Here is a 25,439-nt window from a genome sequence, read left to right on the forward strand (position 1 = left end):
ATCAATATAGTTCAGCCGATAGTTCAGCTGATAGCCGATAGTGACTAGCTGTAATCAGCTCCTCAAAACTTCCTCCTTGGTAGCATTATTCCACCTCCACCCCTCACTCATTGGAAGAGGGTATCAGGGAATTAACCATAGGCAAATAAGGTCATGGTTTATTTATTTATTTATTTATTTATTTTATTGCATTTCTATACCACCCCACAGCCGAAGCTCTCTGGGCGGTTTACAACAATTAAAAATAGTAAACATTAAAAGTATACAAAATTTTAAAAAACATAAAAAAACAGTACAAAAACAACAGTATCCATTTAAAAACAATTCTGGGGTCCATTAAAAACAAACTTAACATTGTTAAATGCTGTTAAAATGCCTGGGAGAAGAGAATGCACTTTTTTTAGCACTCTGATGTTACAGATACAAAGTGTTTCAGAAGAACCTTCTAGTAAGATTGATTAAAGTTCATAGTTATACACATGCATAATAATAATAATAATAATAATAATAATAATAATAATTTTATTTATTTATTACCCACCTCTACCTCTAGATTGAGGTGGGGAACAACATAGTATAACTGGTACAGGCTGGTAGCTCCGAGTTCGGTGGGGCTATAAAGCCATTCCGGGTTTCAGTCAGAACCAGCCAGAACTCTAATGGAGCTATCCAAGGGGCTGAATGTATTTTGGGGATATGGTTCTTGGATAGCTCCTTTAGAGTCCTGGCTGGTTCTGACTGAAACCCAGAATGGATTTATAGCCCCACAAAAACCAAAGCCATCAGCCTCCACTGAATATACCTGCTCAAAAGATCACAAAATTAGTCTCTAAGACAGAAGCTCTTTCCCTACAACACACAATGTGGGAGGTACACCTGGCGTCTACACTGTACTCCTTTCGTCGCCAACTGAAGACCTTTTTCATTCTCTCAGTATTTTAACACTTAATTTTAACTTAAATTTAAATTTTACTGTTCTAACTCTGTATTTTAATCGTACATCAATTTTTGCTGCGTGGTTTTATCCTGGGCAGGATCTACACTACTGCTTATAACAGTTTGTAATGGTTATGACAACTGTTCAGGCCCAGGACACATTACATATACAGTTTTCATACCGTTTTAAAAGTGTTATATCCTGCTTGGTGTAGATCGGCCCCTGGTTGTGCTTTTTATACTGTATTTTGTATTTGTGTTTTTAGACTGTTGGTTGTTTTATTATGGTTTTAATTTTGGTGAACTGCCCAGAGAGCTTCGGCTATTGGGCAGTATAGAAATGTAATAAATAAAATAAACAAAATAGATGGTAGGGGCAGAGAGCAGGCATGCACCTCCTGAGCTTCACATGTTCATCTAGGCTGAATGAACAGACCTTCTGCACATGCATGCTGTATGTGTGACTGGGGGGGAAAGCAGAGTTCCTGATTAGATGGACAATGTACAATTTGTATAGGCACATAGGGGGCTGCTACACACACTGCCAACGGAACACATGCAGGGAAGGATTGGGGCAGCAGGAGTGGGGCTGCCTCCACCATGCCCCATGTGCATTTACTCACCCTAGATACATTGTGTAAAGAAGCCTTAAGATTAAGACTAAATGAGCAGCTCCAACATACTTATTTGTAACACCCTTTTTCCTTTAAGAGAGACTGGCATCTGAAATAGGGTGACCATATTTGGGAAACCAAAAAAGAGGACACCTAGTGTGTGTGTGGGGAAGCAGCTTTCTGAGTCCTGCAGAAAGTACGTTCTTCCCCCGCCACCTTAAAGAACCCGATTGGAGTGGAGGAGGGGAAAGGATTTCATTGCTCGGCTCCGTCCATTTTCTTCTGCTGCCCCTTACGCCTGGAACGCTCTTCCAGAACATTTGAGAACTACAAGTTCAATCGCAGCTTTTAAAGCTCAACTAAAAACTTTTCTTTTTCCTAAAGCTTTTAAAACTTGATGTTGCGCAGACTTTATACTGTTAGTTTTACCCTACCCTGCGCCTGCTTACCCTACCCTATGCCTGTTTGCATTCTCTTCCCCTCCTTATTGTTTTACTATGATTTTATTAGATTGTAAGCCTATGCGGCAGGGTCTTGCTATTTACTGTTTTACTCTGTACAGCACCATGTACATTGATGGTGCTATATAAATAAATTAATAATAATAATAATAATAATAATAATAATAATAATAATAATAATTCTGCACCACCACCATCCACTCCAATTGGGGCCTTTTCTATAATGTCCACGAATGACCCACTTTCCCCTTTAAGACCTCAATTGGAGCTCAGGGTGGGGGAATGACGTGCCTCAAGAAAGCATGTCATTCCCTCCTGCCATGCTAATGGCAGCCTTAAAGGGGAAGGAGTGTCATTCCAGGACATTATTGAAAATTATAGAAAATCCCCCCTGACACCATGGAAAGAACAAAAACCAGGACAAATCCGGGGAAATCCTGACAGTTGGTCACCCTAATCTGAGAGGCGTTGGGAATTCAAAGCATTTGTCTCAGTGGCTGGTACTGTTGCTCGGGGTGGGGGTGCTCCTTATATCCCCCCCCTCCAGTTATTGGATCCCTTTTGTCGCTTCTCAAAAGTGTTTCCTACTACTTTTTAGTGCAGGGATGGAAAACACATGGCTCCCAGATGTTAGACTGCAACTCCCATAATCCCCCAGCATTGGCCATGCTGGCTGGGGCTGATGGGAGTTGCAGTGCACCAGCATCTGGAGAGCCATGCGTTCCCCACCCTTGTTTTATCTGATATGGAAATTTGCTAACTACAGGCCCAAGAACAGAAGCAATGGCAGAAAACACCCCCTCCCCACCCACCCCCACCCAGTTTTGAGGAGTTATAATCACTTGGATATTAGAGACCAAATTTTACACATGGAGGCTGTAGTTGACTTGACTTTGCAGGTAGCAAACCATACAATTTGTTGAATGCATCCTCCAAGGCAATTCAGCTCTAAAGTAATTCAATTCCTTGAACATCTGGAGTTGTTGAAAAATAAAGCTGTTAAAACCCCAGAGAAGTATGATGGGATTATACTCAGATTTTAAAAAGGTTGTGCCAAAGTAGAAATTCTCAGCCAAGATTTATAGATTTATATAAAAAAGCATTTTCTAGAGATATTTCTCTTTCTTTCTTTCTTTCTTTCTTTCTTTCTTTCTTTCTTTCTTTCTTTCAAATTTCCATCCCTGCTTCAGAAAGCTCACTCTGAGATGTCAGCTTTCTTTAATGAGAAGAAAAGTTTGAGTATGCCTTGGTTATTCTATTATTAAGTCAAAGGTATTGTGTAATGAAGGATGTGAAATCTCAGTGGAGTCATTTCTAAAATTAATGTACTGACTTGTAAATTAACAGTGCAGATCTCTTGTGAATTATCTGAAAATTTGTGCTGTAGTCATGGTAGGATATGTGGGAGGACATATGTAGCAACGTGGTTGAAAGTTTAGGTTGACTGCAAAATTTAATGCAATTGTAATAGAGACCTACATGGAGCCTTTTCATTGCTGATCTCCAAAAAAAAAACCCTGCAGCATCGCATTTGTGAAGCAACAACATTGTGATACGTGGGCAGGATTGATAATAGAATATCCTGCCCCCAAACTTCACATGATCAATTGCATGTCCATAATGCACAGCAAATAGTGACTAATGAGGGAGCTCTGAAAGTATTTGTGTGTGTGCTGCTCAACTCTGTAGCAGCCTCCGCACACCCACACAGCTTTGAATCAACAGGTACCCACCCTCTCTGAGCTGTGCTCCTTCATAGATGCGAAGCTTTGAATCCACAGACTCCTCCCCCCCCCACACTTGCATGCTCATAAGTGAAATGGAGGAGTTACTTCTGATTAGACATGCAAACATCCACCCTTGTGCCCATCTCTCCCTGCGTTGGGAGGGGCGCTCCTAAGTGCACAACTGTACAACTGCAAAACAGTGCAGCATTAAAGAGTGGAAAGTAGGGCTGTGCACGGACCCCCAGAACTGCTTCGTGGCCCAATCCAGAACTTCCGGATCGGGTCCAAACCACTTTGGGTCGATCTGCCCCCCCACTCCACGAAGTGAGATCTGGAGGGGCGGATCGAGATTTTGCCCTCCCTTCCCTACTTACTTGCCTCCTTGGTGGACAGTGGAGGCAGGTAAGTGGGGAAGGGGGGACAAAATGGGGGCCGATAAGCCAAACTCCGCCCCACTCCCCCTTACCTGGCTCTGTCATGGTCTGGTGTGAGCTTCAACTGAGAGCCAGGCCTCAAAGTGGAAGCAGGCCGTGCCCTGCTTCCGCTTTGAGGTCTGGCCCTCAGTTGAAGCCCCCAACAGACTGCGATGGAGGCAGGTAAGCCCCCTGCCCCCTTACCTGGCTTCGCTGCCATCGCCACATGGATGGTGGCGGTAGAGCCAGGTAAGCCAAACTCCCCCCCCCCCGGTCCCCTTACCCCGGTCCATCACGGGCTTCAATTGAGACCCCAGCTTTAAGCCAGAAGAGGAGGCTGTGGCCTCTTCTGGCTTGAAGCCAGGGCCTCAGTTGAAGCCCACGGTGGACACAGGTAAGCCCCCCTCCCTCCTGCCCCTTACCTGGCTCCATCACCGTTGTTGTATGGACTGTGGTGGCACCGCCAGGTGAGTCCCCCTCCCCCCCACTTACTGTATCCGGAGCTTTGGATCGAGGCGAACCGCTTCGCCTCGATCCACAGCTCCCCTGACCCGATCCATCTCTGCCTTTGGCGGAGGCGAATCAGGCCGCTCTGCTATCGCTTCTACAAACCGACGAGGAGTGGAGCACAACCCTAGTGGAAAGGCAAGGACTGAGCCTATATTTGCAACAGCGCAGTTTCAAAGTAGCAGGACTAACTCTCTTCCCTGCTCCTATATTTGGCAAAGTGCAATAGAAGGCAATGAATTATTTCTAGATTACCATGTTTAGCCCTCTGCTCTCACCCCACCCCTGTCCCCTGCAACTTTCCCTTTGGCCAATCAGTGCTGCTTCCACCAGCCTGTTCTGAAGCCAGCTGAGGTCACACGGTCTCCCAAACTGCACTGAATCTGCAGTGATGGGAAAATCCATCACAAAATTAGTTTTTTGGGGAAATGGATTTAGGGCAAGAAACGCCATGCTGGCTATGTCATTTGACACAATTGGCTTTGGGGTGGAGTAGAATTGGAGTAAAAGCTCCATGTATATAACCCCTGGTGAGGATTGTTTCCATGAGCAGGGCATTCCATTAGGAAAGGGTTGTTTGTGTTACTAAGGACAGAGACCAATCAATGGAGAACTAAAAAATACATTGACCCTCAAATGCATGAATATTTGTTTCTCTGCAGCTCATACACCTGACAATTCCTTCATGGGCTTTGTGTCTGAGGAACTCAATGAGACCGAGAAGCAGCTGATTAAATCCAACAAGGCCAACAACATGGCGGTGGTATATGGAAAAGAAGCCAGCATTTGGAAGGTGGGTGTAGCTGATACATAAGCACACAAGGAACTTACTTAAAAGTTCCTTGTGTGCTTTTAAGTATGCTTACGTAAACCCCATAGCATGCAGTTGTGTGCTTACGTAAACCCCATAGCATGCAGTGGGACTTACTCCCAAGTAAACTTGCAAAGAATTGCAGCCACAATACATTTAGGGCACTTCAGTCAATGGCTGGGTTCACACAATCGCGGGGTAAAAGAAGCCATCATGGCTCCCCACCCACCCACCCCCGCCCTCACCTATCCCATGCATGCACCAGTTGCTTACATAATTACCCACTCTGCAGCATGGGTTGGTGTATCTTTCGAACCCATGGCTGAGGTGGCTTTGTACAATCCCGCAATGTGCAGTAGGGGTTGTAGGGTAGGTATGAAGCCATCCCTGCAGCGCTGTGCACTGGGTTCGTACAGCATGCCAACCCACGCTGCAGTGCAGGTGATTATGTAAATAACCAGTGTGCGCATGGAATGTGTGAGGATGGGCGGGGGTGTGGGTGTGGGTGGTAGAAGCCAGAATGGCTTCTTTTACCCCAGTGATTGTGTGGACCCAGTCATTGTCTGAAGTGCCCTAAATGTATCATGGCTGCAATCCTATGCAAGCCTTCTTGGGAGTAAGTCCCATTGAATGTGTGGGTTTATTTTTAAGTAAGTCTGCATTTCCTAAGATAAAAAAAAACGTAGAACCATTGATTCTGGTGTTGTTTTGGTGTATTTTTCCAGAGTCAATGTCAGTTGTTGCTGGTCTCCTTCAAAAATGAAGCTGTATTTCTCGTAATTGGTTCAGTTCATAATGAAGCAATTATTAAAATGGAAAGGTTGAGGACTGCTTTGAACAAGGTGTTGCATCTACACAGACCACTGCAATTTAAATTTAAAGTGCTGTAAAGGAAGCATTCATGTGTGAGGAGGTAAAACTTCTACAAATGGCTATGGATGACATGTTTTGTATTGGTTCCAGTGCCTCTTCATCCTTCAAGTTCTAGGGCTAGGGTGACCCTATGGAAAGGAGGACAGGGCTCCTGTATCCTGTAACAGTTGTATAGACAAGGGAATTTCAGCAGGTGTTGTTTGTATGCATGCAGCACCTGGTGAAATTCCCTCTTCATCACAACAGTTAAAGCTGAAGGAGCCCTGCCCTCTTTTGTATCTGGTCATGCTAGGTAGGGCTCCTGCAGCTTTAAGTGATGAAGAGGGAATTTCACCAGGTGCCGCATGCATACAAATGACACCTTCTGAAATTCCCTTGCCTATATCACTGTTGAAGATACAGGAGCCCTGTCCTCCTTTCCATATGGTCACCCTATCCAGGGCAGGCTAGGCTGACAAGTATTCCATGATGATTGCCACCAAGCTTTAAAAGGGTAATTAGACAAATTCATGGAGAATAAAGCTACCAGTGGCTACTAGTCATGATGGCTGTATGCTGCTACCTCCAAGGTCAGAGGCAGCAAGCCTTTGAGTACAAGTAGCTGAGGTATAACAGCAGGAGAGAGCTTCTGCCCTCATGTCCAGGCTGTGGGATTCCCAAAGGCATCTAGTTGGCCACTGTGAGGAGCACGATGCTGAACTAGATAGGTGTTTAGTCTGACTTAGTAGGTTTCTTTATGTTGTCCTTCAAGTGCTTAAGCAGTTATACTATACATAATACACTTTACCATAGACCATTTTACCCCCAGAAGAGGAGGAGTGAGACTCTGGGTTCATGACAATTTCTGGGCTTTTGACAAATTCATGAAGGATAGGTCTATCACTAACTATAGGGTATTTGTATGTATTATTACATTTATATTCCACTTTCCCCTGTTTTAAGGGACCCAAGTTGGTTTACATCCTTCTCCACCTCCTCTCCATTTCATTCTCACAACCACCCTGTGAGACAGGTGAGGCTGAGAGTCAGTGACTAGGGCAAAGTCACCCAGTGAGCTTCAGGACTGATTGGGGACTGGAACTTGGGACTCCGGAGTCCCAGTCCAACACTCTAACCACTACACCACACTGACCATAATAGTTAAATGGAAATTACATGATCACCAGTTGTTTGGGAGGGCCTTGGTAACAACATGGCAAGGCTATTGCTTTCATGCCTTGCTCATGGGTGTACGCTGTCCATCCTATGAGAAACATCGGGTTGGTCAGAGTTGGAAGCAGGATGCTGAATACTATGAAACCTTGGCCAGATCCAAAGCAGCTCTTCTTGAGTTCTTATCATCATAACTTACATTCCACTATCTTAGAACATTCTGAGAGTTTTTTCATGCATCAACGTTAATACAAAGGAACTAATTCTCCTCCTTTCTTTCTTCTCTCTATGTTCCACTATGGGATTTCCAGTTGCAGGTACAGTAAATGGCAAATGTTTTTTTATATTGCGTGTATGTCCAATATATCATGGTAGAAAGAACACTGCTTTAGTGCTTTTTGTATTGTTTTGACTTGAGCATCCACTTCCTTTGACAAAATGGAATTTCTTTTGAATTACTACATGGTGCGATGTTTGGATGAAGTATTATTTTTAGAACCTTTTGTTTTATTTATCTTGCTGCTTGTTAGTATGACAAATCCATGGGTTCCAATTGCTGTAGCACAAGTGACATTCATCACAAGTTACCCACACACACTCACACACATCAGTTGCAGTTATATCACTTGTATCAACAGAAATGTTTGATCTGACACATTTTATTTTATTTTGTAATGAAGTTGAAAATACAAGAAATACATTTTAAAAAACTACAAAGCCTTCATTATATCTTCAGAGGGCCTTGAATTTCAGTCTTTATCATGTGAAATCCTGAATTTCACAATACTGGGACAGGGAACAATCACCAGTAGTCAGGCTATGTTTGGGGAGGATGTCAGTGTGGTTTGCTATGATAACCTAATCTTTGTCTGTGTAAGATGTAACCTCCTCCTGCCTAAGCTGTGAAGTTTCTGAGCCGAGAAGTAGTATCAGTGACGCTCATTCCAAAACAAAGCCTGGGACATTAACCTAAGGTGAAATATCTGACCAGTGGGCGGGTCTTAACCCTGGCAACTTTGATATCATCCTCATTAACATCACCACCATCATGACGAAGTGCAGAGTTCATTCAACCACATGCTCCCACACATGTAGAATGAAAGCTTTTAAGGGTGCGATTGGAGGCTTATGTATCCTGTGCAAAGCAGCAGGCATGATTTTGCATTTCAGCTAGATTTCATCTGTCTAGTGGCAGCTTCGAGGATGGGGAGGGAAGGAGGCTGGGGCAGCCGTAGTATTTCTTGCGTGGAGGATGCCTCAGTCTCCTCCGCTCCCCTCCTCTGGGAACGCCACCCTTTCCCACCTCCCTGCTCCATTTCTGAGCATTGAGCTCCAAGGTTGGAGCTGTGTTTCCAACCTTAGCGCCCATAAACCGACAATTCTGTGTCCCCCCAGATGCTGATTGGGGACATAGGATTCCTCCCTTAGTTAATCTGTGTGCCTTCCAAGTAGACTTAAACTGCACTACCTCTCATTTTAGAATTAAGCCCAAGTTGCAGATGGTTTTGCTTCTTTCCTTGCTGGTGTCTTTTTCTCTGCATGTTGCTACCTTCCTATTGCTTCCTACCTTTGCAGATGTGCCAAAAAGAGTGTTCCCCACCCACCCCATGAACACACTTCCATTTTCTAGTGAAAAGAAGGTCAGTTGCTCCCTGGGCATAAAAGCAAATCCTGTCTATTGACTCTCCAAAAGAGAGAGTTTCCCCTCCGCCCCTTCTCATGCACAAACGCTCACTCCATCTAAACATTGCCTATCTCTGGTTTGGGTAATCTCTTATGCATCAATCTGTGGTTGCCCTGATTACAAAATAAAATAAAATAAAATCTATCCAGCAAACTGCGACGAGCTGCCATCAGAACGGCAGTGAAGGGCTTTTAAACACTTCCACTTAAGCACAAGCTTTAAGCAGAAACTGTGGAATCCCTTTGGAGATGATTATATTTATAGCCATCCTAACCCTATTTGCTAGATTCAGTGGTACGTTGCAACCCATATTACACCTTCCCCATTCATTTCATTCATTGGGTTTAAAACAAGGAATTAATGTACTATCAACGAGCGTGTGTATGTATACGTGTACGTGTGTATATATAATTACACACACACATTATGTATTTTTAAAAAATGTTGCCTGTATAACTCTTATCCATTCTCAGACCCTAACCCCAGATATGAATCTGCGCCATTTTATTCCTCTGACAAAGTTGCAACTGCAGTTGCCTCAATGGTCTTGTTATCTGTCTGTTTAAAAGAAGTATAGCTTTCCTCACATATACTGCGCTCAGTGATATATTGTGATGCAAACCACTTCCTGCTGGCTCAAAGGTCACTCGTCGACTGACTCTGACGGACCAGATTCATTCTGTATGACCTTTTCTGTCTTGTGGAGAGAAAGGGGGTGTCCCCCCCCTGAAAAAAACTGTCTGCTTATTCAGCAGGCTCTAGTGTGAGAAAGAAACCTCATAGTAGAAAAGTCAATTTTAAATCTTCTTTGAGTACACATGGTGTTGCCAGCTGGCATGCCCAATATGCGCTGGAACAATCTGATGTGTGGTTGTGTCGAATAAAGACTTTTACATCTTTTACACAAGGGGTGGGCAGCTTGTGGCCCTGCAGGTGCTGTTGGAATGCAATTTCCATCATCCCTAGCCAACAAAGCCAATGGTAGGGGATGATGAAAGTTGTGGCTCCCCAGATATTGTCGTGTTGGACTGAAAGTTTCCCACCCCTGTTGTATGTGTTTCCATAATAATATTATTTTCTTTGTTTGGGTGCTGGCATAGCCCCCTGCCTGTTCATTTTTGCTTCCATCCATTTCTCGAATATCCTTGGACACAGTAGACATGACCATGCCATACATGACTGCCTCTGGCACATTTCACAGTTCAATGAAGTCATTGACTTGTGTCACCACGTGATAATTGTGGATTTCCATGCATGTATGGCTAGATGTGGTTCCGGGCAGGCTGTGTTAGGCTTTGCCATGCATCCATGAATCATTGAGCCATGTGACATGCCAGAATGCCTCTGTGCATGCACCATGCGGCCTAGTGGTGATGCCAGGGTTAATTTTAGAGCCTACTAAACACATACCGTAGTGGAATCTGAGCTGAAAGTGTCAGCAGAATCCAGACATGACTATCTGGATCCACCTACAACTTTTCCTAACCAAATACTGGAGTTCCACCCATCTCTAGCTCTATCAAGTGGTTTAGTCAGTCAGAAGATTGATCAAGTTGGTACATGTTGTCTTGCATATGCAGGAAGTGCAACACAACTATCCATGGTTTACCCATCATCCACAATATTAAACATGTTACCACAAGAATTAGAAGGCTGGGGTCCAAGATCTGCCTTCCACAAGAGGAAGGGCTCCACTAGTGAAAGGTCCCTCCACTCAGTTCTGGGTATCCCACTCCCCCCCACACACACACCACAACTCACCCTATTCAGTATCCTTAATCTCTGTGCCTATCCAAACGATCATGGAGGGGGGAAATAAGCCATGGTGGCTTATTTTCTCTGTTGTGGGTACTGGGGAAATTTGCATAATTATCCTTGCTGACATAGTTTGCCATGTTGTGTGAACCCAGTGAGGATAGCTTGTTGCCATGGTTAACAAGCCACCCCAGAACCTAAAAACAGCCCATGGGTTCCAGGTGGCTTGTTAACCATAGCAACAAGCCCAAGCCACCCTCATTGGGTTCACACAATATGACAAGCCACGTCAGCGAAGGTAACCATGCAAATCCCCCTTGGCACATGTGGTGGGGGAAATAAGCCATGGTGGCTTATTTCCCTCATTGTGATCATGTGACCCTGGACTCTGTGTAGCGTTTTCAGGGTCTGGAGAGGTGCCGTGGGAAGGAACAGCTGGAGATGTCCACTTCCGCCAATCTGGATCCAAAAGGATATGTGCATATTTTAAAATGGATCAACATCCACCAGCGATGTCTTACGATGGCAGCAATAATTGCACCATGCCTATAGCAGTTTGAGGCATGTGGCTGCTGCTGATAGCAGAGGTGGGTAAGCCTTGAGAAGTGGCAATCAAGGCTTTCCCTGCCTCTCAGTTCATGAGAATTAATAAGTAAAATATGCCCCAGATTCTGCGGTTGGGAAGAATGTTTTATTGTTGGGTTTCCGTAAATACCATTCCTGCCTCTAGCCCCTCTTGCCCCCTCCCCCCTCCCAGCATCACAATATAATATGGCTGGTTTGGACTTTTTAATGCTGATACGTTAATTGGGGGAGGATGAAAAGAGGCCTGTTCCATAAAGGGCACTGCTGACTGCAGCTGAATCCAAAGGGGAAGCTGCTTCTCTCGTGCAGAATTTATGCTGGTAGGGAAGAGAGATCCCCGCTTGGAAATATGTCTTGACATATATCGATCTGCAAGCCTATTCATTTGATAGAGCGATAATGAAGTCCTTACCAGCTGCGTGCAATTCTTAAAAGGTAACATCAAATGAGCTCCAGAGTTAATCAACCTAATGCAAGTGAGCCCCATTCCCAAAAGGAGGAGTGCAAGGAAGCCGCAAAATGAAAACTCTTTTTGATCCCTTTTAGATCGGTCTGTTTCGATGCTATTTAGCAGTCAAGCAAAGGGATAAAAAACTGACTGGGTTCGCACAATATGCTAACCCACACTCGACAATCTATCCTGCTGGCTGGGCTAGAGCAGCACCTGCTGCTTTGACCACTCTTGCCTTGTGACTCTGTGGCTGACAAAATAACCAATGGTAGCTGAGGAAATACCCAATAGTGCCCTCCACATAACCAATGGCAGTTCAAACAGCCAACTCTGCACAGCGTTGGTTATTTACATTGGTTATTTGCATTGATTAAAAAAACTCACTCCACACAACACGCTAACCCACAGTGGGTTAAATAACCAACCGTCGACTATTTAAACCACCGTTGGTTATCATGTCTGAACCCAGTCTGTGATTCATCAGGGAAAGGGTACCGTTTAGATGCACTGTAACCAAATATGTGTGGTTTGATGTAATTTATTTGTTTCTCCAAAGCATTTTAATCCCCTCTTCAGTCAAAAGGCTCCCAGAGTGAACACAAGAAACAATAATTAGACAGTCCTCACCTTCATGCTTAAACTATGCTTCTGCTTCTTGCAGAATCTAAACTTCTGAGTCTAGCAGGCACAGATAAGTTTCTTTCCCTTCCTTTCTTTTCCCAGGGCAAAGAGAAGTTTCTGGCCATCCTTAACAAGTACATGGAGATCCATGGTACTGTTTACTATGAAACCCAGCGTCCACCTGAGGTCCCGGCTTTTGTGAAAAACCACGGCCTTCTGCCACAACATGAATTCCAGCAGCTGCTGAGAAAAGCCAAGGTATTCGCCAGAGACAAAAAGACTGTTGTGCCTCCAAACCTTCATAATTGTCTGTGCATGAAGGAAACCTTGTTTGGCAATAAGAACTCTCCTCATGGCTGGCTGGCAAGAACCATCTGTACCCCCCTCCCACAGTGCCTTCCAGGCAGGGAGAAAGAGGAAAGTGGCAGAAAAGCCAATTCATACTAGATGCTAACTCATGTGGGTTGAGGGTGGGTTGTTTTGAATAGTGGGTTGTTTGTTGATCCCTGGGTTAGCGTTTCTGAACCCAGGACATTTTTCTACAGGGTGGCTTGTTAACAATGCAGTGTGGCTTATTTTTCTCCAAGAAGCCCCCTTGACATTGTTTGTTCTTGGGCGTGGATTAGTGTGTCGTGTGAACAGCCCCAGAGAGAGGGAGAAAGGGTGACCCCATGACAGATTATCTTGGGATCAATGTCACCCTTGATAGAAAATGTTCTCTCCTGTCCACATTCTGTAGCGTGCTCTCTTCTCCCAATCTGATCACTTCGTAGGCATGCTAATGATCCCCTTCCGCAGCTGGTAATGCAAGCTAGATGAAGCCACCACTTGTACCGAAGTGGAATAATAGAATTAGAAGACTAGAGCAGAGCAGGGCAGAAATGGCTTGGGAAAAGTATAATCTCATTACAGGAAGAGATAGCTGAAGATCTTAGAGATGGATCTTTTTCATAATTACAGAGTCAAAGCTTCCTGCAACCTTTTAGCTATCGGGCTCGTGGTTCCAAGGAATTCACTGAAGCATGTAATTGCACAGAAGAATTTATTAGGATTCTCTCTGTTTTCTGGTCCTGAACATATAAAGGTTTCCAATGTATACCTTGTTTGCTATGATTTGCTCATTTCTTTAGCTACTTTGGAATAATTTTTTACTTCCAAAACTAGGGGTGGAGAGTTAAAGGAGCTTGATCCTCGTCTCCCTTATATCAAATCTCCTCCTGTTTTCCACCCCTAGTTTGCAAATCCCATGAGAACCTTTAAGGGTACAGTCCAGCAGTAGTCACTATTATGTCATCATCTGAGGTTCTTCTCCTGGTGCCCCAACCTTCTGAGGTAAGATGGGTGGCAAAAACAGCACCTTTTTGGTGGTGATCCTCCTCTCTGCGCAACTCCCTTCCCAAGAAGGCTTGCCTGATGCCCACTTGTAAACCGCCTGGAACACTGTCATTAAAGGTGGGGGATAGAAATCACTTACTTATTTAAATAAATAAATAAATAAATAAATAAATAAATAAATAAATAAATCTGCGATCCTGTGCACAGTTACCCTGGAGCAAATCCCATTGAATTCCATAGGATGTATTTCTGAGTAGGCATGTATAGGATCTCACTGTAAATAGTTAAAATGAGCCGTGTCCCGTTGCTTTCAATGGGACATTGATTGGCTTTTTGCTGGCTTCTACCCCTTGTCTGTAAACCTTCTAACACAGCCAGATTAGTTTATCAAAGCAGGAGATTTCCTGATTAGCCCAGCCTTCTTACTACATTTAAATTAGAAATGTTTGGTACACACTGTGCTTTCTATTACATTAATTCAAGCTGCAGTCCTAAGCTCCATTGAACTCAATGGGAACTGCAAATTTTAAAAAAAATGTAGGTGCTTAGATATGGATATAAAGAAATGTCTGCTTTTGTCCTAAGTCTGTAACCATGGATGGGTGGTACATGAAAGATGGTAAGAAGCAGAAGGTCTCTTACATTTGCATTGGCTAGAGCTGGGCCATTAAGAAACTGTTGGAGGTTGGACGCTTGGTATGGTTAAGGAATCAATTGGCTTTTGTCAAGGCGGGCAAGTATGTTTACTCAAAACTAAGTCTCACTGTATTCAATGGAGCATAACCCCTAGTAAGAAGAGCTGTGCACGGACCCCCCAAACCGCTTCTTGGCCCGATCCAGAACTTTCAGATTGGGCCCAAACTGCTTTGGGTCAATCTGACCCTCCCCCGCTCCACTCTGCAGAGTGAGATCCGGAGGGGCAGATCGAGATTTTGCCCCCCCTTCCCTACTTACTTGCCTCCACGGCAGGCGGTGGAGGTAGGTAAGTGGGGAAGGGGGGACAAAATGGGGGCCAAATAAGCCCCCATTCCCCTGCCCCCTTACCTGGCTCCACCACCATTGCCGCATGGATTGCGGTGGCAGAGCCAGGTAAGCCCCTCCCCCCACACTTACCTGCCTCTGTCGTGGTCTAGCGCAGGCTTCAACTGAGGCCCAGGCCTCAAAGCAGAAGCTGGCTGCGGCCTCCTTCCACTTTGAGGCCTGGGCCTCAGTTGAAGCCTGTGACGGACACAGGTAAGCCCCCCCTTACCTGGCTCCACCGCTGTCGCCACATGGACTGCGGCATCGATGCCAGGTGAGCCCCCCTCTCCCCCACTTACCTGCGTTCGGAGCTCTGGATGGAGGCGAACCACTTTGCCTTGATCTGCAGCTTCCCTGACCCGATTCAGATCCGCCTTTGGCAAAGGCGGATCGGGTCGCTCTGCTCTGGATTCGTGATCCGAATCGGAGCACAGCACAGCCCTACTAGTAAGTGTGTTTAGGATTGCAGCTGAAGGCAGTGTTTTTATAGCACATGATGAACTCTAGCAAGGTGGCTTCACACGCCTGCTTTGGGGTTTATTTTTCCCAGCAAGGTGTTCCTAAGTATGCCAGCAAAAAGCTTTTTCCTGTTTTGTCATGTGGAAGCATGTTGCTCTAAATAGCCACGCTGTTCCCCTTTGCCTATGTGCCTCTCTGCATGATGCTAAGCACCATGCGGAAAGCGGGGCGGGGAGCCCAGAACAGCTTGTGCAGGAACCCCCTTGGTCTCCTGGGAATCCCAGCTGTCATATTAAAATGTCAGTAATTTTATAGGCCTCGTGGATGCAGAGATAAAAGTTTTTTTAAAAAAATATGATGGGAAATGCTGAAGGACTAGAAACCAGGACACATATAAGCTAGATCCCAAATTTGTGATTTTCTAGATCTTTATTATAAAGATGTTTCTTTTCTCCCAGGGGGCTAATTCAAGCTTTTCACACAAAGGCAACAATTGTCTCTGAATAAAGAATCTGGTAAAAGAATGTGTGTGACGTGTTCACAAGCTGTAATTTTAACATCTGGCGTAGTCATGAAAATGATATGTAAAATGGTTAATTAGTGACTTCGAATACATGTAAATTAGTAGAGACTACCTGGCTCCTGGAACAATTTGAACTGTGATGAAAAAAGTGGTCTGTTCCAGGGCTAGCAGCAAGAGTGGAAGCTGGTGGCTCTGATTCCGGTGGGACTGTGAATCCATTCTGGGTCTCACTCAGAACCAGCCAGAAGTCTAAAGAAGCTATTCAAGGTGCTGAACCCTATTCCCAAAATAGGTTCAGCACCTTGGATAATTTCATTAGAGTTTGGGCTAGCTCTGACTGAAATCCAGAATGAATGCACAGCCCCAAAGAAAGGGCAATTATTATTATTATTATTATTATTATTATTATTATTATTATTATTATTATTATTATTATTATTATTATTTTATATAGCACCATCAATGTACATGGTGCTGTACAGAGTAAAACAGTAAATAGCAAGACCCTGCCGCATAGGCTTACATTCTATGCAAAAACTTGGCATACCGTTAGCTCCTGTTGCTAATACACAACAGTAAGTTCCACCATGCTGAGCAGGTGAGATAGTCAGCAGGCTTTCCCCAACTTAGTGCCCTCCAGATGGTTTGGACTTTAAGACCCATCTGGAGGGCACCTGGTTAGGGAAGGCTGTTTTACAAGAAACCCCCACCCTGGCAACTTGTGGTCCATTCCAGTCAAAGCAAAGAGTTGAGGTACAAAATATAACTAACTGTAGTAATATGAAAAACCTATGCTTGTGAAGGATCCCTGAAATGTCTGAATATGCTTTTTGCAGCTCTTCATTGGATTTGGTTTCCCCTATGAAGGCCCTGCCCCTTTGGAAGCGATAGCCAATGGGTGTGTTTTCCTGCAGGCTCGTTTCAATCCACCCCACAGTTCACTCAATCATGAATTCTTCAGAGGGAAGCCTACATCGAGAGAAGTAAGTCTGCTTTGCAATTGAGCAATGAAGAAGTTCTCTTAGGAAATTGATCCCGAACACGTTAGTAAATCTCTAGTTGATTTGGATACTTAAACCACATCGATGTCACTTTATTTCTACTCTAAATGTAAGAGGCCTTCTAAGAACCACTGTGTTACAACGGATGGAATGATGAACTTAGATTTAGGAAAAACAACGAAGTGTCTTGCAGCTCCTTAAAGACTAACAAATTTATTATGCCGTATGCTTTTGAGGACACTGCCCACTTCGTTGGATTCATTAGGTTTAAGAGGTTCATGGCTGTGTTTTGTAGGGCCTTCAGCTCATTATTATCCCTAAATCCCAGTTCTCCCATCTGTGAAGGTAATGAAAAATATAAGCTGCATTAACTGTGCTGTTGTGAGAATGAATAAGTATGTAGCTAAATGGGGGCAACGTTGCATCTTACTCTTACTTCATAAAGCACTTTCCCCCAACCTTGGGTCTCCAGATATTGTTGGATTCCAACTCCTGATCAGTGGCCATGTTGGGTAGGGATGATGGAGGTTGTAGTTCAACAGTATTTGGGGACTCAAGGTTGGGAAAGGCTGCTATAAATGACAGTAAAAAAAAGTGAATGCTTTGTAACATGCATGGAATAGATGCATACAGGCGTATAGGGATTGTTGGAGAACTGGATTACACTTGAATGTTTTTTATTCATGTCTGAATTTGAATATGTCCTCCATAACTTAGAGAAGTTTGCATATGTACTGCATTCTTTTTTTATATATGAGAGGTGTTGCTTCCTTGCTGCCTCTTCTGACCCTAATACTTTGCCATATTTTCCAAAATGCTTTCAGTCGCAATGCCCCCCTGCAGAAAGTGCTAAGCAATACATTTCCTTTCTGATTTTAGGTATCCTCCCAGCATCCCTATGCAGAGGAGTTCATAGGGAAACCCCACGTATGGACAGTGGACTATAATAATTCAGAAGAGTTTGAATCTGCGATCAAAGCCATTATGAGGACCAAGGTAACTGGTGGCCAAAACTACTGAAACATTGTTAGCCATCCAAATTGAACTCGTGTGTCAGTGTTTTGCAAAACAATACAAGCAAAGAGTAGATACTGCAGGAACAATGCCAGGTTGAGGTTTTGTGTGGGTTTGTAATGCATCTGAGTGGAAAATGTAGGAAATTATCAACTACTGGAGGTACTTTCTCATCCCCCACGTACAAACTGCTGCACAGGTGGTGAGACCATCTGGATTAGAAGGTGTTAGTAATTGAAAACATTATTTTTGCCAGAAATCTGAAAATTAAACCAATGTTTCGATTTTAAACCTCTCCCCAAAGTTTCAGATTTTAAAATGTCACCTTACACATACATACATACACACACACACACACACACACACACACACACACACACGATCTTGCATTTAGCATTTCAGAACAGGGGAGGCCGTCTCTTAGGGGAGGGGACTCCCAAATCGCTCCTGCTTGTTTCATAGCAGTTTCCAGCATTATCTTAAGATGCACATAAACCTTATTTAAGGAAGACACATCATATTCAATTATTTCTCAGGAAAGATGCACACGTGGCAAATTCACTGCTGGCATTTTGGTTCCCAGTTTTGTCCGACACACATCTTTGCAATAAAATATAGTGTACGTTTAATTTTTAAGATCTGAAATGTCTTTTGCAAGTGTTCAAGGGCCAAAGCAGATATTGCTGTAAATATTCAGCTGCCATCAAAAACAAACATCATGCATCTTGTTCTCATTCTCCCTCGTCATCGTCCCCCAGCCATGGAATATTTAATTAAATGTTTCACCTTGTGTTGTGGGTCACCATGTTCTGCGGTTTGCCATCCCTGTTCTACATCATGGTCTGCTGATGGTGGTGAAATACAGAATATCATGATGTCATGACACAAGAGGGATGTCTATACGGTTTCTTTATCCTGACCTAAATGTGCAGATTCACGTTTCAGGACACATGATGCAGCCGCCCATTCACCACAACCCCGGGTTTTTAACCCAATAATGCGCATATTCGTAGTTGCGATTTACCGCAACTTTTGGATCAACATTCGAGTTTGCACCACATTATTGCTATGTGTCATTGGGGGAGTTAAATCGAGTTTTGAAATGTGGGCATAGTTTTGAGAGCAGGACAAAGTGATTGGCCAATTTCTCGCCTTCCCACCTATTGCGTCCTCCTCTGGCTCCCTCATTCCTTTCAGTTGTTTTTATTTTGAATTATATGATTCATATAATTATATGAATTATATGGTTATATCATTATATCATATTAAAACAAAGAGGGGGGAATGGGCAGCCAGAGGGAGGAGATATGTTCAGTCCCCCTCTCACATCCTCCTCTGCTGCTTCGCTCCTTCCTCCCCCCTGGTTTTTATCTTATATGAATCTTTGGAGCTCCGCAGATAAAATTTATAGCTTCGTCTGTATGTACTCTGTAGCATCGTATGTGTTCATGTGCACATTAAGAACTGCACTACAAAAAAATTTTAGGAGATAAATCACTGTTGCTGCTGCAGTGTGATGCTCTTTGCCTAGATTCGAATCAATGAAAATTCGGGTTTATATTCAATGAGGAGCAGTCCCGTTGTTGTATAGATGGGGGCAAGGTCACTTTTACTAGACGTTAACAGAGGGGAGGGCAACCCAGATGGTTGTTTGGGTCAGCCGCCACACACTTCCCATAAGTCGTTTACCTCTACATAAGATTGCATGTACCAAAACAAGTAACATCAGCTACAGGCCTCTGTATGTTAACACGGCCATTCTCAGGAGTGGGGGAATCCAAAATACACCGTTAGGCAATTGCCTTACTAGGACTAGCCAAAATGCTACAGATGTGTGTGTGAAAGCTGCCTGGTCCTAAGAAAGGTATTACCCAACTTTGCAATTGTTTTTTCATATAATCATAGAATAGCAGAGTTGGAGGGGGCCTACAAGGCCATCTAGTCCAACCCCCTGCTCAATGCAGGAATCCACCCTAAAGCATCCCTGACAGATGGTTGTCCAGCTGCCTCTTGAATACTGCCTCTTTTCTCGCTCTGTGTGTCATAGATCAGCACAGCTATCTTTATTTTTCTTTTTAAATATGCTCAGGCAAGTATCTTTCAGTTCCTGAGCAATGTTTCAAAGATTGCTCCACAGAGCCCCTTTCCCTATCAGGTGATATTAGCACTACATGCCTGCTGTTCTCCCCACACATGTGCTGCAAAAGCTTCAGTTCACTTATCTTCTTTAATTTAATTATTCATTATTAGTATTAGCAAGATTTGTATTTAAGCCATTCAGCAATGAAGAGCTGCAAGTGCTCCCTTTTAAATATGAGTGTTGCACGCACCATTCCTTTTTAAAAAATAAAAAATACTGGGAAGTAAAGAAAAGGGCCTTCTGAGAAATGCAGCACCTGCTGTGTGATGCAGCTTCTCAAAGACTTTTAAAATGCATCTGTCATGAATATTTACCTCCCCAGCAGCAGAAGCCTTTCAAGTTGTCCAGATCATTAAAGTCAATCCTCCTGGAAGGCGGGGGGAATGGCCTGAGCTCCATTTTGCTCACAATTTGCTCTGGGTGGGAGATAGGTGTGCCTGTTGTTACAGAGACGACAAGCTGCAAAACGGTGCCTCTCAATACCCAGGTCTGACTCAGACGGTTGGCAGGAGCCAGGGAATTCAACTCAACTGAGCTATTATTAATAGGGATTGTTTAGGCTCCTATGAGGGCTGCTTCACACACTATGGCCAGATCTACACCAAGCAGGATATAACACTTTGAAAACAGTTTGAAGACTGTATGTGGAGTGTGTCCTGGGCCCCAACAGTTGTCACTACTGTTATAAACCATTTTAAAGCAGTAGTGTAGATGCTGCCTACATTGTAGTAAACCCAGGCTTGCTTCCAAGTGAATGCAGACCAGGGAGCTGTCGCCAGTGCCAGCTTCCTAGTAAGTGGACCTGAATGATCCATTCTAGGGAGGTAGCTGTACAGTAGCAAAAACAACAACGAGTCTTGTGGCACCTTGAAGTCTCTAAGATTCATTATGGCATAACATTTTATGGACTAAACAATCCATGCCACAATAAATCTCTAACTCTTTAAAGTGCTACACACCTCTTTGTTGTTTCTGTATGACATGAGGATTTGCAAATATCTGTTTGTCACATTCAGATGTTACATTTTTTGTATCCATGGAAAATATTTTACCCATAGACATAAAAATGGCCAAGTGTGAAGTGTCTTTGACTTTTCTAGGATATGAAAAATGGCTGTGCTGCCATTGTGCATATTATTATTATTATTTATTTATTTATTTATTTATTTATTTATTTATATAGCACCATCAATGTACATGGTGCTATACAGAGTAAAACAATAAAATAGCAAAACCCTGCTGCATAGGCTTACATTCTAATAAAATCATAATAAATGAAGGCCTGTTGCTACTTTTATGATCTCTTTTCATGAAACTCCTGTTACTGCTTAATGGATTTTTTTGTGGAAAGAAAAAAAGGCAGAATAAGTAGTGGGAAAACACAAGTTGCAAATGGAGGAAGGCAATACTGAACCCTGCATAAAATTCCATGAATAAAGCTGGGCAAAATGCTCTAGGTTTGAACAGACATTCAGGCATGCCCACCTCCGCCCTACCCACGGGTACCATAAGCAACAGGAAAACCCAGATCCCCTTTCCGCTTCATAAAAGTCCACTGACATTAGAATAGCAAGAGTACCCCATAAACAGTAGAGGCAACATTGTCTCTGCCCATGGTTATAGTGGCGGTGACAGCAGCACCAACAAAGGACGGAAGGCAGCAGTGAGGAAGCAGTCCTAGACCCTCAGGCCACCAAGCCTTTCTAACCTGACTTGGAAGACTTTATATTATTTCCAGGTCAGGGGAAGCCAGTGCCTGGCATGGCTGGGCTGAGTTGCTCCAGAGTCTAGGAACACCATGACAGAATCTACACTACTGGTTTATAGCAGTGTGTAATGGTTTTTATAACTGTTCGGGCCCAGGACACATTTCATATAATGATTTCAACTCATTTTCAAAGTGTTATATCCTGCTTGGGGTAGATCTGTCCCAGCTAAGGGACATTCTGTTGGGTGGTCCAGGTGGCTTGCCATATGGGGCAGAGACACACAGAGCCATTGGTTCCAGCTCCTGGCACCCATCAATACCAATTCAGTTTGGATCCAGCCTTAATTTTAGTTTGCAATCTGAGAAAGCTGATGACATGATGCAACTGACATTTGCCGTAAACCAGAGAGCACCCCCTTCTCACACACCCATCGCCCCGGCTCCCATACTGGGACGCGTCTTCCTAAACTAATCTCTCAACACATTAGAGCTGCTTTTGAAAAGATGTTCTATAAACCACCTGGAGACAGGTAGAGAATACAAAGTAACTCACAGTCACTTTATTCCCTTTTTTTAAAGGCCTGGGATATTAGAGATGCTGTCAAGGCAATTAGGCCTAAAAACTGACTTACCTAAAAAGCTTAAAAGGCTTATTATGGGCTTGTGCTGTTGGATTCCCTTGATATTTTGTTTTTGACACAGTGTTCTGCTAGAGCAGGAAATTAAAAACAAACTCCAGCCCAGTGAGGAGAAGGGGAAGCCTGGATGGTTTAGGCTGCAATCCTATACATGCTTGCCTGGGTGTAAGCCCCATTGAACTCTGTGGGACTTACCTATGATTAGACATGCAGAGGATTGTGATGTTGGAATGCAAACTCTCAACTTGCAGGCTATATTCTGAAGGTCTCCCCCCCCCCCACACACACACAAACATCTGATTAGAATGGGAATCTTTGAATTGTGACCATATATATGAATACCTGAGCCTTGAGACGTGCTGTGGCTTCATTATAATTCTACCCTGCATCTTACTTTTGGCATCTGCCCAGATTAGTCCAGCCCTGTTGACCGGAAATTACATTGGCACTATCCTCCATGCTGAGAGAGAAGTGTCCTTGTGAACTCTTTGTTGTTACCAAGGGCAAGGGGTCAACAAGGAAACACTCAGCTAGTATTCATCTCTTCAGACCCAAAAGGGTCTTTCTTTTGGCATTCTGGGCTATGGCCTCAAAGGAGTAATAATCTCACATGGACCCTGTTCAGATGACCATGGTGGTTAAGCATTTTGAGTGAAAAATTATGGCTTAGCATGTCGTGTGAACCATGATTTAGCATGTCATGTGAACCATTCCTAATCATGATGGCTCCATAATCATGGTTTAAATACACTCACTAATCATTTGCTGCAAAAGGGTTAGCAGCCTAACTTTGGCTAAGTGTGTTGTCTGAAAAGGCCCACATTATCCTTACTCAGGAGTGGGCCACTTGTGGCCTTCCAGATATTTTGTCCTACAACTCCCAGCATCCCTCATCATTGGCCATGGGAAATGGGAGTTGTTGGCCAAAAATTCTGGAGGGCCACAGATTACTCATCACTGCCCTTACTGACCCCCAAGACCATTTCTAACCATTGGCCATGTCGGCAGGGGCTTCTGAGAGTTGAGGTCCCAAACATTTGGAGATCTACCTTCTGTCCACCCCGTTCTGGAGGCATGGAGAGATGGTCTCGATGCACACTCTTGAGGATCATCTCTTGTCAGAGTTCCTCTGCATTTGTCATCCTTCCTAAATAGATGAGATCTGAGGGTTTTTTTCTTGTGCTGTCCAAACCCCTGACCATAGGCCAGCTGTCCTCTTTTCTGCTTCCTGCTGTTCTCACAAGTAGTGTTTGGGGCCATTGCAATGACGTTAGGGGATGTGAGGCATAGCTTGAGAATTCTCTCTTGGGGGACTTTAAAAAGGTGCTTGTGAAGCAACACAGAGCACTGCTGATGTTTAAAAAAATAAAATAAACAGGTCATCTAAGTCTGTACATAGTGTGAGCCCTCTCTCTCTCCCTCCCTCCCTCCCTCTCTCTTTCTCTTATACCTCTGCATCAACACCATCATTCATAACAAGGCATATGGAAGTTTCTCCTATGTGCTCCTTAGCAATATTGTATTTATGCCTGCCCAGTTTGAGACACACCAAGCAAACACAGCCCACTGGCAATGTATCTTCTGCTAGACGTTTGATAACCTTCCCCCCTAGTAGAAGGCCAAGTCACCATACATGACTGGAGGCCTACATTCCCCTCGGTGGGTGGCCATTTGTGCTGGCCTACTTTATGCATATTTGTCTCTTTGGCCTGGCTATCAAACTTGAGCTATTGTTCCTGAAGATAATTATAGTAAGAGCTTGCTATTTTTCTTGTGACACTTGGCACCTCATGCTGCAAGGAGAGGAGACTACAGGGCAGTTGAATGACGCTAAAAGAGTGTGTGAGACAAAAAAGACAAATTACAACCCTCGGGGAAAGGTGACACTGGGAATTTTGTCCCAGTGATGAATTACAGCCGTTTCTGAGAGGTTAAAGGCGATGGGCAGAGATGGGGGTAGCTTTCCTTTGAGGTCATTTGCTTGAACTTCAGCGTTTTCATTTTTCAAAAACCAGTTCTTACACAAGCAATTTAATACAGCCAATATTCTGGGGTAGCGAAGGGAGAAGGCTTCATTATATTGGAGTCAAATGTACAGGAATATAATGGAAAATTATACATTTCAGGCTATGCTTCGGAGACTAGCATATTAAGCATCGCTGTGAAAATAGCTGGTTAAAATATCCCCCAGGCTGCTGTTACACACGGTTAGACAATTGCATTATTATTTTCTATTTATTTGGTTGATAACATTTGGGTTGGGCTTCTCCCCCCCACCCCCAATTTTGTTCAAGAAGGATTCATTCTTCTTCTCGGAACTATGATTCCTGTTGGAGACCCAGAGTCCTGTAGAGAAGTCATGTTTTTGAATCTATTCCTGGGTTATGAGTAGGTTTGCTGATTACCAATACCAATTATTTGAATGGAGATTCCTTAACCCTATTCACATGTTACGTGTTTGTAGGGAATTGTTTGTAGGGAAGCAGGAGTGGGGCTGGGTTTTTAAACCACCCAAATGACACTTCCCTTTCCTCTGACATTCACACATTGAGTTGTCTGTAATGGAACCCAAATATGCACTTAACACACGGATGTTGGAGGAAGGGGAAGCAATGTTTGGGGCTGGACTAAAAGTACAGCCCCACCCATTTCAGCACAGGAATGCTCTACATGTGAATGACGTGTGCATACGGGCTCTTCCTTTAAGGCATGGATGAACCCTGTATGACCCTCCTGATGTTGTAGGATGCATCTCCCATCATTCCTCACCATTGGCTCTCCTGGCTCAAAGTGATGGGAATTGTAGTCCAGCAACATCTGGAGGGGCACACATTTCTTATTCTAGGAATGTATTTATTGAGGTATATTGCTATAAGGCAAGGGTGGACCATGTGTAGCCCTCCAGATGTTTGGTCTATAATTTCCACTAGCCCTAGCTAGCATAGCCAATGGTGAAGGATCGTGGGAGTTCCAGGCCAAAGCATATGGAGGGACACATGTCGCCCACCACT

General features: G+C 43.8%; 1 protein-coding gene across 2 annotated transcripts in view; it reads left to right on the plus strand.

Annotated features, from left to right (window-relative positions):
• The window catches only part of MGAT5B (alpha-1,6-mannosylglycoprotein 6-beta-N-acetylglucosaminyltransferase B), a 218,547-nt gene that overhangs the window by 171,800 nt on the left and 21,308 nt on the right, over nucleotides 1-25,439 (plus strand). For both annotated transcript variants that reach the window (XR_010025196.1, XM_063120366.1), the window contains 4 exons: nucleotides 5,321-5,457; nucleotides 12,693-12,848; nucleotides 16,764-16,910; nucleotides 17,808-17,924. Coding sequence is in view for 1 of the 2 variants with exons in the window: in XM_063120366.1 (XP_062976436.1) it covers nucleotides 5,321-5,457; nucleotides 12,693-12,848; nucleotides 16,764-16,910; nucleotides 17,808-17,924 (557 nt within the window). In the remaining variant the exon portion in view is untranslated. The remainder of the gene's footprint in view (nucleotides 1-5,320; nucleotides 5,458-12,692; nucleotides 12,849-16,763; nucleotides 16,911-17,807; nucleotides 17,925-25,439) is intronic.

The sequence above is a fragment of the Elgaria multicarinata genome, chromosome 3, assembly GCF_023053635.1.
Source record: "Elgaria multicarinata webbii isolate HBS135686 ecotype San Diego chromosome 3, rElgMul1.1.pri, whole genome shotgun sequence".
Lineage (NCBI taxonomy): Eukaryota > Metazoa > Chordata > Lepidosauria > Squamata > Anguidae > Elgaria > Elgaria multicarinata.